This window comes from Macrotis lagotis, chromosome 7 (genome assembly GCF_037893015.1).
Source record: "Macrotis lagotis isolate mMagLag1 chromosome 7, bilby.v1.9.chrom.fasta, whole genome shotgun sequence".
Taxonomy (NCBI): domain Eukaryota; kingdom Metazoa; phylum Chordata; class Mammalia; order Peramelemorphia; family Peramelidae; genus Macrotis; species Macrotis lagotis.
Window position 1 is genome coordinate 41,069,509 of NC_133664.1, and position 16,851 is coordinate 41,086,359.

The 16,851-nt window shown below is 41.3% G+C and overlaps 1 protein-coding gene across 1 annotated transcript in view; it reads left to right on the forward strand.

Annotated features, from left to right (window-relative positions):
* Positions 1 to 16,561, forward strand: part of BFSP2 (beaded filament structural protein 2) — a 62,154-nt gene extending 45,593 nt beyond the window's left edge. Inside the window, exons 5-6 of the mRNA XM_074195213.1 lie at positions 7,629 to 7,760; positions 16,337 to 16,561. Coding sequence (XP_074051314.1) covers positions 7,629 to 7,760; positions 16,337 to 16,561 — 357 coding nt within the window. The remainder of the gene's footprint in view (positions 1 to 7,628; positions 7,761 to 16,336) is intronic.
* The last annotated feature ends 290 nt before the right edge of the window (positions 16,562 to 16,851 follow it).

Sequence of the window (16,851 nt, forward strand, 5' to 3'; positions counted from 1 at the left end):
TTACTATATTATATTTATCATATCATATAACTAATTTCTTCTGTAATCCTCTGTATTTTATTTTATAAATTTAAAAATCTGATTCTGAGAAGGAATCCATGAACCTCATCAGACTACCAAAGGGATCCATGATTCCCAACCCTCCTCATTTTCCAAAGAAGAAAATGAAGCCCTAGGGAGGGGACGTGAATTAGTCAAGGTCAGAGAGCTAGTAGGCAACAGAGTGTTAGAATAGGAATCCAGGATCCCTCCCCCACTTCCATCTGCTCCCAGCTCTGTCCACACTACACCCCATTGCTGGGACTAGTGCCTTCTTCCTAGTATAAAAAATACAGGAGATGGAGCGACTAGGTGGTGCAGTGGATAAAGCACCGGCCCTGGAGTCAGGAGTACCTGGGTTCAAATCCGGGCCCAGACACTTAATAATTACCTAGCTGTGTGGCCTTGGGCAAGCCACTTAACCCATTTGCCTTGCAAAAATCCTAAAAAAAAATACAGGAGATGATTCTTCTCTGATCATTTTTTATTGATAGGAAAAGCAAATCTCAACAATCTCGTCTGTCATCACTCTGGATAGGGTCACCCTTAAAAGCTTGTGAGTCTGTTGGTATCCACAAGGTTTGTTCACTCAAGGCCCAGTTTGGGGGGGGCACAGCTAGTCTACAGAGATGTTTACTTTTCTATGTTTTCTTTGGCAAACCTGGAGGGAACTCGGAAACTGAGCTTATATGGCAGTGCCCCTGAGGTGCAGGAGGCAGGGTGGGGGTTGGACTCATTTTAAGACCAACCATAGCAGCCTAGCATTTTTCCCTTAAATGTAAGAAGGAAACTGGCTCACCAACTTGGTCAGCTGCACTATCTACTGCTTCTCATGGAGCTGAGACTTTCATTCTTGAATTCTTTAAATGAGGGAACTGGCTAAGAGAGGTCAAGATTATAAACTATGATGCAAAAAAAAGATCATAGAATATATTATTCACTTTAGTTTGACAGCTGGTGCTTGAAAAATGATTTATAGCCATGACTGATGGTAGCCAAGTCAAAAATTCCTATGAAAAGGAGATGATTTATTTATATGTTATCACCATGGTGTAAATCCTCGAGGGGGAGGTGGAAGAGTCATGGTGACAGAGAGGATCTCACTTCTTTCCTTGGGGAAGAGATGATCTTGATTGGGAGCAATGACCTTGAGCTATAAGGAATCTCAGAGGGCATCTAATCCAGATTTTACAGATGAGGAAATTGAGACCCTTGAGTTGAAGCAACTTGCCCAAGAGGGAAGGAAAAAGAGAAAGGATGGTCAGGTTTAGACAGGCAAAGAAATATATCTGTGTCCCATGAGATCATCTAAGAGGAAGGAAAATAATTTCCCAAAAGGATAAAGTTTTTGGTCCAAGGTCATGTGGTAACCTGAACCAGAGACCAGGACTCTTGGTATGTGGCCCTGTGTCCTTTCCACCATCTTGAAGACTAGACTTGACTTGTATCTCATGGAAATGGGGAGCCTTCAGTTCAGGTGAGGCAGAAGGACAGACCAGGCCTTTTTAATCTCTCCTTTCCAATCCAAGGCCCTTTGGTTAGGAAGGAAGGGGGAAGAGCCCTCATAGAACAAAGTTAGGAAGTCCTGCCAACACAGTTCTTGTCCTATTCTTGTCCCAAGTACATATTTTAATTCCCCTTCAAACTTGGACAACTTATCCAGGGTCTGAAAGACAACCAGGGGTAGATTTACAACAGTCAATGGCACCCCAGTATCAGATACAGCTCCTCTGGTTGATGGTTAATAGTTTTCACAAACTGGCTCTACTGATTTCACATTATTCCCTAACATGAATATTGTGCACCAGTCAAACTGACCCTATTGTCAGATCCATAAAGAGTGACTGAACAACTGCCCAGCAGCAATCTTTGTACATGTTTCTGTCAATGGAATATAAGATGGTGTCTTGGGGAAGTGAGGTGGCTCAGTGGATAGAACACTAGCCCTAGAGTCAGGAGGACCTGAATCCAAATCTGGTCCCAGACATTAACACTTACTTAGCTGTGTGACCTTGGGCAAGTCACTTAACCCCATTGCCTTGCAAAATAACAAAAGCAAAAAAGATGATATCTTCATATCCCTAGTGTCTAGGGCAATGCCCTTCACAGAATGGGAACTTTATAAATACTTGTTGAACTGAGTTGAAGGATTGGCAGCCAAGGTTGGACCAGTATGGTGCAACCGATGGAGAACTGGCCTCAAAGTCAGGAAGTCCCCTCAGTTCAAGTCCCTCCTCAATAGCCTTGGAAGCATAACTTTGGGCAAGTCACTTAACCTCTGAGTTCTCAAGATAATCCCATAAAACTCCAAATTGTTGAGATAATTCCACCTGCATTGATGGAGTGGGTTTCTTTGGCCAATAATTTCCTATGCCTGTCAAGACAGGGAGACCTAGTGTCTGTATATCTCTGTTCCCTAGCCCCTGATTATGGAACAGAGATGATGATTTTCCTAAACAAAGACAGAATTTTCATTTACATCTCCTGATCACACAACCCCCACTTTCTAATTTTTTTTTATTTATTTAAGGCAAAAGGGTTAAGTGACTTGCCCAAGGTCACACAGCTGGGTAATTATTAAGTGTCTGAGGTCAGATTTGAACACAGGTCCTTCTGACTCCAGGACCAGTGCTCTATCCACTATACCCCCTAGCTGCCCCAGTCCCTACTTTCTAAGAGAGCTGGGGAATGGTGTATATACTTGTTGCCTACCTTCCCTGTCATAAACCTCCCCACTGGGGCAGCTAGGTGATGCAGTAGATAGAGCACCCACACCAGCCCTGGAGTCAGGACATTTGTGTTCAAATCCAACCTCAGAAATTTAATAATCACCTAGCTATGTCCTTGGGTAAGTCATTTAACCCCATTGCCTTGCAAAAAAAAACCCCCAAAAACAATCTTTCTCACTTGTTAAAGGAGGTAGCATTTCTTTCTTTGTGACTTCCATGACCACCACCATCAGTACCCCCAAAAAACTCTTTAGGAGCAGTAAAATCAATTTGAAGAGTACTTTTTTTGCCACATTTCTCTGATGCTTTTCAGATACATCCTTCAAATTCCTTCTGACTTATTTAAAGTTATGCTTTCCATCTTGCATGCACAATATCATGCAAATGCAATCAAGTGATTAAAAAGTCAGTAATCTCTGATGACATTACAAAATGTCAACATTTCCCTTGCCTGGAAAACACAGATGGAAAGTTAAAAAATAGGCTGTTCCCCTCCTGCTTCTAGAAGAGCCAAACTTCCTTGCTGTTTAGAAAGCCTTGGGACCCACTTAGCTGTATCTCATTATACAAAGTATACACTATAACAATAAGAAATTTAGTCTCCCCATCTTACGACTTGGATCTTGTCTGAGCACAACACATGTAGAAATTGGAAGATGCTAGGGGAAAGAATATTAACATTAAAACTGTATGATGATAATGTGGAGACATAAAGCCTTAAAGACATAAAGATTCTTCAAAGCATATGGCTGAAAAGCATCCTAGGTCAGTGGAACAGCTTGCTAATGAGTCAGGGTTGGACTGAGTTTCTCCCTTTGTGAGCCAATTAAATTCAACTAGCTTCAATATATGGTCAGCTAGATTGTACAGTGGCCAGAATATTGGGCCTGGAGTCAAAAAGACTCATCTTCCTGAATTAAAATCTGGCCTCAGATTCTTACTAGTTGTGAGAACTGGGCAAGTCACTTAACCCCATTTGCTTCGGTTTACTCATCTGTAAAATGAATTGGAGAAGGAAATGACAAACCACTCTGGTAGCTTTGCCAGGAAAACCCCAAATGAGGTCGAAAAGAGTCAGAGAGAACTAAAATGACCCAACAGTTTGTCAGTGTATGTCACTGGTTATATGGGACCCTAAGAAGAAAAGTGTAAATGCGCTGTTACCTGTCCTCCCCATCAAGGCAAAAAAACACCATCATAAAGCATACATTCTCTAAGGTGATAGTGAATTATTCAAAGTGACATTTATAGGCAGGAAGAATTTTTTTCCTAAAAATATGTTTGAGGCTGCTAGAGGGCGAAGTGGAGTCAAGAGAACCTGAGTTCAAATTCAACCTCAGACACTTAATAATTGCCTAATTGGTGATTTTGGGCAAGTTGCTTAGCCCCATTGCCTTGCAAAGCCTGAAAGAAAGAAAGAAAGAAAGAAAGAAAGAAAGAAAGAAAGAAAGAAAGAAAGAAAGAAAGAAAGAAATGAATAAATGAATGAATGAATGTTTGTCCTTTGTTCTTAAAGAAGATCATGACATCAAGCAAATTGGATTTTAATGGAGGGGGGTGGGGAGGAAGTTGAGTGCCAAATCACCAGTCTCACTTTTCCCTTTGGAGTCATCTGAATTCAGTGGTCAGATATGGAATCAGGATGACTGGAGATGGCCCTGGATACCAGACAATCAGGATTAAGTGATTTGCCAAGGTCATGTAGCTAGTAAGTGTCTGAGACCAGTAGAGTAGAAAGATCACCGAATTTAGAGTTAGAAAACCTGGGGAGGGGGGCAGAGTGGGGGAATGGAGGGGGAATGGCTTTACCAAGCACAAAATCATTATTCTTAATTAATCATTTAGAGCTGGAAGGACTTTGGAGTATATCCTTCCATTGCACAGATGTGGAAACTGAAGCCCAAGATAAAAAAATTTCTCCAAAGACTCATAGGTAGTGAGAACAGTGATTCAACCCCAAATCATCTGACTTCAGATCTAGCAACCAGAGCTTTAGAACTTGTGTCCAGATCTTGGAAATCCAAGGTTCATTCATATGTTTATTATTAAGCCATTCTGTCCATAGTAAACCAGACTGAAAACCAAAAGGATCATCAAGAATGTATCAAGTGGGGGTGGCCAGGTGGTGCAGTGGATAGAGCACCGGCCCTGGAGTCAGGAGGACCTGAGTTCAAATCCGGTCTCAGACACTTAATAATGACCTAGCTGTGTGGCCTCGGGCAAGTCACTTAACTCCATTTCTTTGCAAAAACCTAAAAAAAATGTATCAAGTGCCTGCTAGATCATCTAAACATTCAATTTATCAATAGTTACATGTAATAAACACTCAGTATCCTAGAACAAATATCTTTATGAGATATATACCTAAATACACTTGTAGAATTTATACATAATGATTTGGAATCTGCTGGAGGAAATCAGTCTCATGGAAAATTTTTCAATAGTGCGGAAGGAAATTGTAACAGATTGTTTCCTCCTTTAAAAATTTGCCCAGTAGGGGTGGCTAGGTGGCACAGTGGATGGAGCACCGGCCCTGGAGTCAGGAGGCCCTGAGTTCAAATCCGACCTCAGACACTTAATAATGACCTAGCTGTGTGGCCTTGGACAAGCCACTTTAACCCCATTGCCTTGCAAAAAAAAAAAAAAAGTTTGCCCAGTAATTATTCCCATGGTTATTTACCCAGCCAGCTTTATCTGCTAGTGTCTACCTCTGCACATACCATCAATCAACCCAACAACAAAATATTGATTAAGTATCTTTTCTACCCCAGGCACTGTGCTAGGTGTGGGACTTACAAAAACAAGATGAAACAGTCCCTGCCCTCAAGGAGTTTTTATTCTCCTTACAACATGTACATAAGAAAACACAAAATTATAATTAATAATAAGTAACCAAGGATGGAAATTATGGGCCTTGCCTTTATAATAGTGACTTAGATTTGGGTGAGTTCATTATTTCAGCAGGTAGCCCTTCCAGAAGAATAAATCTAAGCTTCTAATTCAGGCACCTTCAGTGATTCTTATCTGGATCTTGAAGACTCTAAACTCCACAAGGGCAAATAGCTTTCTATTTGTATCTTTAGAGTTTTGCATGTAGTGGGTGCTTAAAAATACTTACTGATAAAATGATCTGGCCTCAAATCCTCCCCACCCACTCATGGCAGTATGGGTAGAAACCAGGATATGTGGAGTTGAAAGGAAACATATTTTTAAAAATAGATTTAGATCTGGAAGAGAAGTGAATTGCCAAAAAAAAAAAAAAATCACAGATGGATCAAGGCAGAGGCAGAATTTGAATCCAGGTCCTCTGACTATCAATCCACCACTCTTTCTATTGTAGCATATGGTTTTCATTGTTGTGTTCAGTGTGTCCAACTTTTTGTAACCTATTTGTTCTTGTGGAGGGGTTGCTGGGGGTGGGGGCGTTTTGGCAAAGATACTGGAATGGTTTTTCATTTCCTTCTTAAGCTAATTTTTAAGATGAGGAAACTGAGGCAAACAGGGTGAATGACTTGCCCAAGGTTTCACAGCTAGACAGTGTCTAAGGTTGGATTTGAACTCAGAAAAATGAGTCTTCCTGACTCCAAGCCCAGCACTCTAAGCACAATGATGCCACCTATTTGCCCTCCACTGTACCCACAATTCATTGAGGATTCAGAGTGAGAAGTTAGGTGACTTACTAGTTAATGACAGAGGCAGAATCTGAACCCAGGTCCTTGAAGCCAAAAACTACTGCTCATTCTACTTTACCATCATTCTTTTCATTAATCCTCACCTTCTTCAGTATGCCTGTCCCTGTTTCCCAAGTTGCCACTGCCTTCCCTTCTGAGATTACCTTCCATCTACTCTGCATATATCATGTAGGTACCTCATTATTTACATTTTGTTTTCCCCAAAAGAATGTGAATTCTTTGGGGGCAGGCAATTTTTGCCCCCACCCTCCCTTTTGTACATCTAGGTCCCAATTAGTCCAAATATAAGCAACCCCACTGAAGTGGTTGTTTGTATTCAAATTCACACTATTCAAAATTATAATTATGTAAAATATGGTAATTGGTTCCAGCCCAATGGAAATATGTAATGCAAATTCAAAAATGGAACCGTTTCTGGAGAGGCATTATTCCCACTAATCAGGACCTATCTGTATCTCCAGCTCTCAATACAGAGCCTATCATGGAGTAATCATAATAAAGCATATTAACGATATAATGAATACATAAACTAATATAAATTATAAATATAATGACATATTTAATAGATGCTTCTTAACCAACAGATAAATTGAATACACAAGTTTTTTTTTAAAGATTTGGAGTGAGAACACTTTGTTCTTAAGACATTTTGGGGTGGCTAGGTGGCATAGTGGATAAAGCACCGGCCCTGGAGTCAGGAGTACCTGGGTTCAAATCCGGTCTCAGACACTTAATAATTACCTAGCTGTGTGGCCTTGGACAAGCCACTTAACCCCATTTGCCCTGCAAAAACCTAAAAAAAAACCCAACACATTTTAGTTAGTTCTTTTCAGTGAGAGTAGATGTGGGGTGGCTAGTTGGCGTGGTGGCTAGGTGGCGCAGTGGATAGAGCACCAGCCCTGGAGTCAGGAGGACCTGAGTTCAAATCCGATCTCAGACACTTAATAATTACCTAGCTGTGTGGCCTTGGGCAAGTCACTTAACCCCACTGCCTTGCAAAAGCCTAAAAAAAAAAGAAAAGAGAGTAGATGAGGGTTTTAATTTAAATTGAATTAAAAACTCTTCATTTTCTCCTCCTTGTGAGGTGGTAATGGTCTGAAAGAGGATGGGGAAGATGGTGTCCATTCCCTGTTCAAACATTTGTCCTTTGGCATCTCTTTGCCTGCAGCAGCAATCCCATATGGTCAAGGCAGCTCGATCTCAAGAGGAGGAACTGGTGGAAGCCCTAAGAGCAGAGTTTCACAACACTGCATGTGATATTCAGCGTCTTCAAGCAGAAACTGAGTCCTTGAGAACCTTGGTAAGCAGCCCCTGGACAGCAAATGCTTCTGCCCAGTCTCCATCTTCTTCTGCTGTCTCTTGGTTACCTGAGGGGTACTTTTTTCCCATGGAATTTCCATTTCAGGACAAAAATAAGCCCACAGACAAGTAAGAGAGTCCTAGTGAAGTAAATAATCTAAAGAATTAGAACCTTTCCCTAGAAGAGTAGACCCCCAAAATATCATCTGAGCTCCATGTGTATTTATCCACGGCTGGATCTGAAGGGTGGCATCTCCCATTCCCAGGATCATAGATTTAGAGCTTAAGAGGATATTACAGGATATCAGCTCTGAGTCCATCACTTTATAGGTGGGGAAACTGTGTTACAGCAAGGTTACTTGACTGGCCCAAAAATCAAACAAATCAAACAAATCCAAATGGAGGGCCTGCCTGAGATTTTCATTCAGGCTCTCTGATTCCATGGCCTTTCTATACCAGCGGCAGCACATGAAATAGTGAGTAGAGTCTGGAGTCTGGAGTCTGGGAGACCTAAATTCAAATTCTATTTTAGAGATTTGATAGCTATATGACTCTATTTAAGTGGTTTAATTACTTCCTGACTCGGTTTCCCCAGTTGTAAAACGGGGATAATAAAAAATATTGTGAGAATCAAGTGACATAATAACTATTCCCTGGGCCTACCACATAGTCAGGTAAATAATATATTAGCTGAAATGAATTAATGACTCAGTTACTAATTTAGCCTAAGTGTCTAAGGATCAGCAAAGTGTTTTAGTGGGAAAAATGCTGAATCTGGAATCAGAGCATGTGGATTCAAATTCTACCCTGGTATGTGACTTAATTCATCTGGGCCTCAGTTTCTTTAATAATAAAAAGAAAGATAGGCGAATTGTGTGATTCTGTGACCTGAATTCAAATCCTGATCCTATTACTTATCAGCTATGTTACTGGGCTTAGTCGCTTAAGCCTTATAGGTTCCAGTTATCCATTTGTAAAGTGAGGAAGTTGGGTTAGTAGCTGGTATCTAAAGAATGTTTTAAGGTTTGCAAAATATTTTATAAATGTTATTTTATCCTCACAGTTCTCAGAAGTAGAGGCAATTAGGAGATTGTTAGATGAGAGGACATCGAAGGTCTGTTTCAGCTAGGCAGACAGCAGTGTTGGACGTGGAGTTTAGAAGACCTAAGTTCAAATCCTACCTTAGACACTTACCAGTTGGTGACCTTGGGGAGGTCACTTTCCTTCCTCCTAGACTCAACTTCCTCATTCCAAAAATAGGGATCATGAGGGCATCTATTTAACAGAGTTACAAAATATAAATAATGAGGTACCTACATGATATATCCACAGTGAGTGATTGTTCATGAGATAGGGGCTGCTAGGTGGCGCAGTGGATAAAGCACGGGCCCTGGAGTCAGGAGTACTTGAGTTCAAATCCCACCTCAGACACTTAATAAAGACCTAGCTGTGTGCCCTTGGGTAAGCCACTTAACCCCATTTTCCTTGCAAAAAAACCTTAAAAAAAATCGTGAGATAGCAAATGGAAAGCTCTTTGCAAACCTTAAAGTGACTCATAAATGCCACCTGCTGTTATTATTAATTTTATTATTAACCTATGATCCTACGAGCTATGATTTCATCATCAGTAAGGAATCTTCAGTGTGGGAGCTCCCTCCACCATGCAGAATATCACCTGCCCACAGAATTGCCGAAGTCACATAAAACAAGGTTAAATGACTTGCCCAGGGCCGTTCAAACTAGTTGCATAGTGGATAGAGTGCAGAGCCTAAAATCAGAAAAATTCATCGTCCTGAGTTCAAATTTGACCTTAGATACTTACTTTGAGTCCTTGGAGAAGTCATTTAACCTTGTTTACCTCAGTTTCCTCAAATGTAAAAATGAGCTGGAGAAGGAAGTGACAAACCACTCCAGTGTCTTTGCCAAGAAAACCTCAAATGGTGTCATGAAGAGTCGGTCAAGAGTGAAACAACTAAACAACAATCCACCTCAGAATTTGAACCCAGAACTCCTAGAACTAAGCTTGAGTGTCCCTTCTATTGCAATATTACAAATAGACATCTCTAGCCTGCCCTTTCATCAAAAATGGCACTACTCTGAGCCTCTATTCTAGTGAGAGAATTGTCTTAGTTTTTGACTTATTTTACTGGTGGAAATGACAATGATAGTAATAGCAGCCAAGTCCTTGAAGGATTACAGAGGGCTTTCTTTCTATCAGTCCTCTGAGGATTGATTATATATATCATTTGACCTAGTTAAAATATTAATATATAATATGAAATAATTAAGATGGTATTATTTCTATTTATCAGAAAAGGAGACTGCCGTAGTTGGAATAGGTGATCCAAGGGAGTTTTAGTCCCACTAAAATAATCCTCAGATCTATACCGTTTGGGAGCTCCTTAGCTCTAGGTATTTTAGCACCCTTAGCATTTTAGACACAAGTAAAGAATTGGCAATACTGCCAATGCCACTCCTTCTCTTCTTTTAGGACCCATACCCACATGATTTGCCTCCAATGCCACTTCTGCTGAGAACGCCTTCTGACCATCTATATTTGCTAGAAACTCTAAATGAACAGCAGTCCTTTTCATTTGATGTTTATCTCAATAGGGGCTGTTCCCCACAGCATGGCCCCGTGGACAGAACCCCAGAGTTACCTAGTTCAATTCTTGCCTGAAAGGCATTGCCTCCCAAGCTGGTCCCTAATCTTTGCTTCAAGATCTCAAGGGAGGGAAAATTCACTACTTCCCAAAGTTGCCCATTCCCTTTGGGATACTTGGGCCTGACCTGTTGTAGAGCCTTCCAAGCTCCTACTGGGCTGATCAGCCACTGTTAAAAACACTGTACCAAGAGTGATGTCATTTTTGTCCTCTTCAAGAACGAAGACAATAACCAACCAGTTCTTATCGTTAGGAAGTCTATCCTTACCTCAAGTACAAATCTGCTTCTCGGTAACTTTCACCTACTGAGCATCCTGGGATGTAGTAAGTATTTAATCATTTTTGATGACTTGTTGATGGTTCTAATTTTTCTTTGTTGGGCCAAACAGAATACAGCTCACGGCAGCCCTTCAAATACTTGGTGCCAGCCATTGTATACTCCCAAAGTCTTCCTTTCTCCAGGCTACACACCCACATTTCCTTAGACTAATTTTCTGGTGGCCTAGACCACAGCCTTCTCCCCATCTTGGACATCCCTTTCTGAAAATACTCCATCTTGTCTAGGTATTTCCTAAAATGTGGTATCCCATGTAGATAACCCACGTGGTAAATCATTCATTCAGCAAGTAGTTACCTTTAAGTGACCTTAGGCCAGGAACTATGCTCACTGTTGGGGATAAAAAGAGAAACAAAAACATCCTTCCTCACCTCCAAGAGCTCAATGGAAATTGGTTGGTTGGCTGTTTCTTGTCCTTCACTATTAAAGAAGACCAAAACGACATCACTATGTTAGACACAAGTAACAGTGCGTCCAATGGTGGCTGATCAGATCGGTTTAAGTTTGGAATGTTCTACCACAGGTCAGGCACAAATAGTCCATGTGAACTTGTGCTGTGGGTACTCTAATCTTACGTATCTCATGTTTCCTTTGAACTGCCTCAATTCTGCCTTCTTCCTAAAGCGCAGCACCCTCACCAATGAGGGCACGCCATATTGGGTGGTCCTGTGCCAGGGTCTCCCATGCTGAATAATCAATTCTAATGTTCTTCAGAGAGACCTTCAGGGTGTCCCAGCATCGCTTCATCTGACCCCCCTTGTGAGTGCTTGCCCTGTGATAGTTCTCCATAAAATAGACCAGAGAAGGAGACAATACACCAACCACTATGTCCATACAAGACATAAAAGCCAGTGGAAGGCATCCCCAAGAGAAAACAGTAGCAGTTTGGGGGGAACAGCAAGAAGGTTGTAGAAGGAGGAACTTGCACTGAGTCTTGAAGGAATCTAGGAAGTGAAGATGAGGAGGGGAGAGCCTGGTGTGCCCTCTGGAATAGGGTGGGAAGGGACCAGTTATGAAGGGCTTCAAAGGCCTATGTGTTCCTGGAGATAATAGGGTGACACTAGAATATGAATGGGATATTCCAGTGGGGGGGGTCAAACGAGAACAAAAGGGGAAGGGGCTAGCATAAGAGGGGAAAATAAGTTATTGACAATGTCAAAGAATAAAAGAAAAAAGTGGAGACATCTTTTTTCCAATGAGAAAGGGGAAATACTGAGATAAGAAATCAAATCTTTTGAGAGTTTTTATGTCTTCTGACTTTCAATATAATAAAGAAAAACAGTTTTCCTGTTTTGTTAGAATCAAAAAAAAACTATTGTTATATCCTATCATGCCATCTTGCCTTATTTATTCCTGCATTTATTGAGGGTAACTAAGTGGGGCAGTGGATAGAGCAGTGACCTTGGAGTCAGGAGAACCTGAGTTCAAAGGTGGCCTCAGACACTAGCTGTGTGACTTTGGGCAAGTCACTTCACCCTGACTGCCTCGCATCCAGGGCCAGCTCCAGTCATCCTGATCCATATCTGACCCCTGGAGCCAGATGGCTCTGGAGGAGAAAGTGAGGCTGGTGACTTAGAACAACATCCCCTCACTCGAATCCAATGGATATCATGGTAATACTAATCTGATGTCATGGTCTTCTCCAAGAATAAAGGAAAAACATGGTCATCGATATTGCTCATTTAAGGAGGTTTTGGGGGTTGTTTAATATGTGTCAGCCACTGTTAGAGCTAAGCTCTAATCCAGAAAGTTCCCTCAATGGCCACAAGATATGTGAAACCTAAGTCAGTTCTCCTGGATGGGAAATGAGATTTTGAACTATAAGGTAGACTTAAGAATTTTGTCAAGACAGTAAATTAACTGCCTTTCCTTAGCCATCCAGATGAAGCTGGCTTCGGTCCTTGCTGGCATCCATAAGGACACCAAGGCCTAGACATTGTGGGCATCTTGCCATCCAACCTACTGCAGCATAGGTCCTGTTCCCCTTCTCCCCACCCATGCTCGGGGAGGAATAATCAATTCAGCATTATTGCCACTGAAAAGGATATGGCAGACAAGCTGACCACCACTCCATCTATTCAAATGGAAGTTTCCTTAGGGGGCCAGGACGATCTCACTTTTGTATTTGTAACTCCAGTATTTGGCCTAATGCCTAGCTCAATAGGTAATGATGCTTGTTGATTAATTGTGGTAGCTCTAGGTCACTAGGCAGCTACAATTACCCTCACATCGCTTGTTCTTACTACCTAATAGAAAACAGCTGTTAACACAGGTTCAGCTGCTCAGCTGTTGGGGAAAGAAACCTCCCCCCAAAGCTTAGGGATAAAGCATCAGAGTAACAGGCTCCTAAGGATTAGGATCTTAAAAAGAAGGAAAAAAATCTTTAAGGACTGAGGTTTTCTAGAAATCCCTCCCGTTTCTATAACATTTTAGTCTTTGCAAGGTACTTTCCTCACAATCACCTTGTGAGGGAGGAGAAATATTATTCTAAAATGTATTTTATAAATTAGAGGTCTCAGAACTGTTAAGCAATTTACTTTTTTTCTTTTTTTTTAGATTTTTCAAGGCAATGGGGTTAAGTGGCTTGGCCAAGGCCACATGGCACACGGCTAGGTCATTGTTAAGTGTCTGAGGCTGGATTTGAACTCAGGTACTCCTGACTCCAGGGCCAGTGCTCTATCCACTGTGCCACCTAGCCACCCCAATTTACTTCTTATTAAAGAGTTAGCAATTGTCTGAGGCAGGATTTGAATCCAGATCTCTTAACTGTAAGTCTAAGACACTCACTTTGACACATCTTGTTTCTTTTTTTTATTCAGATAGCCTTGGTCCTATTGTCAATTATTTGGGCCCTTCTTTGACTTCTAACTCAGAAATTTTAATTAAGACTGGATAAGAGGGGCGGCTAGGTGGGGTAGTTGATAAAGCACCGGCCCTGGAGTCAGGAGTACCTGGGTTCAAATCTGGTCTCAGACACTTAATAATTACCTAGCTGTGTGGCCTTGGGCAAGCCACTTACCCCCGTTTGCCTTGCAAAAACCTAAAAAATAAAAAAAAGACTGGATAAGAGGAGGCAGAGAGGTGGCATAATGGATAGAACCCTGGTCTTGATAGAAGTCAGGAGGACCTGAGTTCTAATCCAACTCCAGCCACTTACTAGTTATGTGATCTGGGCAAGTCACTTAACCCCAGTTGTCTCCAAAAGAGGAAAGCGGGGGTGGGGGGGGACTGGTTAAGAACCACAAGTTTAGAGTCATCATATTTAATATTTCTATTACTGATGTGGACACACTGAAGCCCCAGGAGGGCTCAATTTGAACAGCAGTCAGAATTGCCCACATAACATAGAAGGCTCTAGACTCTCTGTGCTAACACAGCCATGTTTATATTGGCAGCCTTGTCCTAATAATGATGTTGGAGGCCTCCAAAGTTGCATGCTTAGTCAACTCAGATCAGGAATGTAGCACAAGGCCAGAAACCACAGAGGTTCCCTTTTAAGACAGAGAAAAAAAAGAGGCAAGGAGAAGAGGGAGAAGGTTTAACAGTTCAACAAGATCCTTTTTAACACCCAGATTTTTGCTCCTAGGGAAGAAATAAATATTTGCATTCATAGGCTCCTAGATTTAGGATTGCAAAGGATCTTAGAACCCCATTTGATCCAACCTCATCATTTTACAAATAAGGAAACTGAGGCTCAGGTAGATCAAGTCACTTTGTGTCTGGATCAGCAAAATGGGGGATTTGAACATAAATGGCCTCTAAGGACCCTTTCATCTCTTAAATTATGATCTAGGATCCTTTCATTATTCTGATCTCTGTAAATACCTATGTGACTCAAAACATTTCCTTGAGTCTTTCCCCTTTCTGTTTCATCATCTATAAAATGAAAAGTTTATATTAGTTAATCTGAGACCCCTTACGATTCTAAAATTCTATTATCCTATGTTCCTCTACCCATGACAGAGCTTCTATTAACCTTCCAGGTAGAAATTATGCCACAGGAGAAGTGGATTCCAATTTGGAGGAGGGAATCGGCATGTTGATTCTGGTCTCTGAGGGAGGGAGGTTGGAGAGGCCTGCCATCATGGATTTGGTACCAAAAAGGGTCACAAAACCCAATTGTCTCATTGGCCAAGAAAAATAAAGTGACTTGTTCAAACTCACACAGGGAGTGAAAAACTGAGCCAACACTAGAGCCCAGGTCTTTTAGGCCAATGAGATGCCCTTATGTCATAGTTCTCAAGATTTCCCCCTTGTAGGTGGTACAAGATAATAAAAGCAAACATTCCAGGGCTTGTTAAGGGGGTAAACTGAGGAAATAAGAAGATCCTTAGGTTGAAGGCTGACACTAATACCAAGTTTCTCCCACACACATACATAAATCCAATGTCAATGACCACCCACAGGTTAACAAATGTTTTAAAAAACAAAAAGTTGAGGGGAGGGAGATCAGAACATGTTTCTCAAGTTCAGGGTGGCCTAATTCCACCACCCACATTGAAGGGATTGGTTTCTAGCTCCTGTTATGGATAGAGTTCTGTAAAAAAGCTCCATCCCAAGTCCTGTCCTGTTAGCTTCCTCTTGCCTCTGCAACATTACCCAGGATCTGCTCTACTGTCTACATTCACTGGCTCCTGGAGAAGCTGGAACTAAGATGCTACGCCTGCCTTTGCTGAGTGGCAGCTACGCACTGTTGTTCCCAGACAGCTAACACTAAACATTTCAATTCATTTTCCCTAGAAAGCAAAATCTCATTTTATTGCTTTTTGCTGATTTTTTTTTTGCCTTTCTTTGGATCCCTAGAGCTTAACACAAAGACTGGCAGTACTTTATAAGTGCTTGTTGTTTGCCTAAGCATTTATTAAATACCTATTACATCCTAGGGAGCTAGTGGTCTAGTGAAGGGAGGGCTGTCCTTGGAGTCGGGAAGACCTCAATTCAAATCATACCTTAGACATTTACTAGCTCCCTGAGCAAAGTCCCTTAATTTCTACCTACCTTGACACCCCCAGATCTGGAAAATTCACATAAAATTTCTTAGCCCTCCCTTCATTCAGAGAAAAAGCCTGAATTATTATGATATTAGAAGATAAAATTGATAACATGCAATACTATATATATATATATATATATATATATATATATAATGTATTTTGGAGTTTCTAAGCTTTTTCTGTATTGTCTGTTGGTTTTTGTCTGTTGTCTGAGGCTTCCACAAAACTCTCCAGAATTTCCATTTAATTCCTTAGGCCAATCCTCAATATATTGAAACCTCAATTGGGAAGGGATCACTGTAATGATACTGCCCTATCCACCTCACAGGATCAGTTGCTACAAGGCTCCCATGAGACAATTGTGTGTAAAGTGCTTTGCAAAATTTTAAAAATACAATAAAAATCTCAGTTATTATATTAGTCCATGGAGAATAAGCCATAGCACTACCAGAAGTGTGGCAGATAATTGGTCTGGCAGTATTCCAGATCATCATCTTACGATGAAGGATTTACTGGGATGAGTTATCTCCCTCGCTCTGGGAGGCCACTTCCCCTATTGTTTCCAAATCTTCTCTTTTCCTAGAAAAGAGGTCTGGAGAGTTCCTTGCATGATGCCAAACATTGGCATGACATCGAGCTCCAGAACCTGGGCTCTGTTATTGCCAAGCTAGAAGCAGAGCTTGGGGAAATCCAAAGAGAAATCGAGCAGCAGCAAAAAGACCGGGAGCATCTGTTGTCTGGCAAGTTACAACTGGAGAAAGACATCGTGTCCTATCACTGCCTTCTGGATAAAGAAGGAAACAGGTAGTCGCTTATTCCAGTGTGGAAACAACAGTGACCGGGGCTTAAGACTCTGTTTCCTAAGCAGAAACCCACAGAAATCTTCAAGGTCCTTCTGTTTTTCATAAGACCATAGGTCGAGAGCTAGAAGGGACCCCAGGGGCCAACCCTCTCACTTGTGAGAATCTGGAGGAAGAAGAAAATGTCCTTTGTTTTAAAAAAAAAGTTTCATTTTTTTTTAACATTCCTAATACTTGTCTTGTTACAAAGAAATGCTGGGTAATTCTCCAAAATGGCACCTCTGATCATGCATCCCTC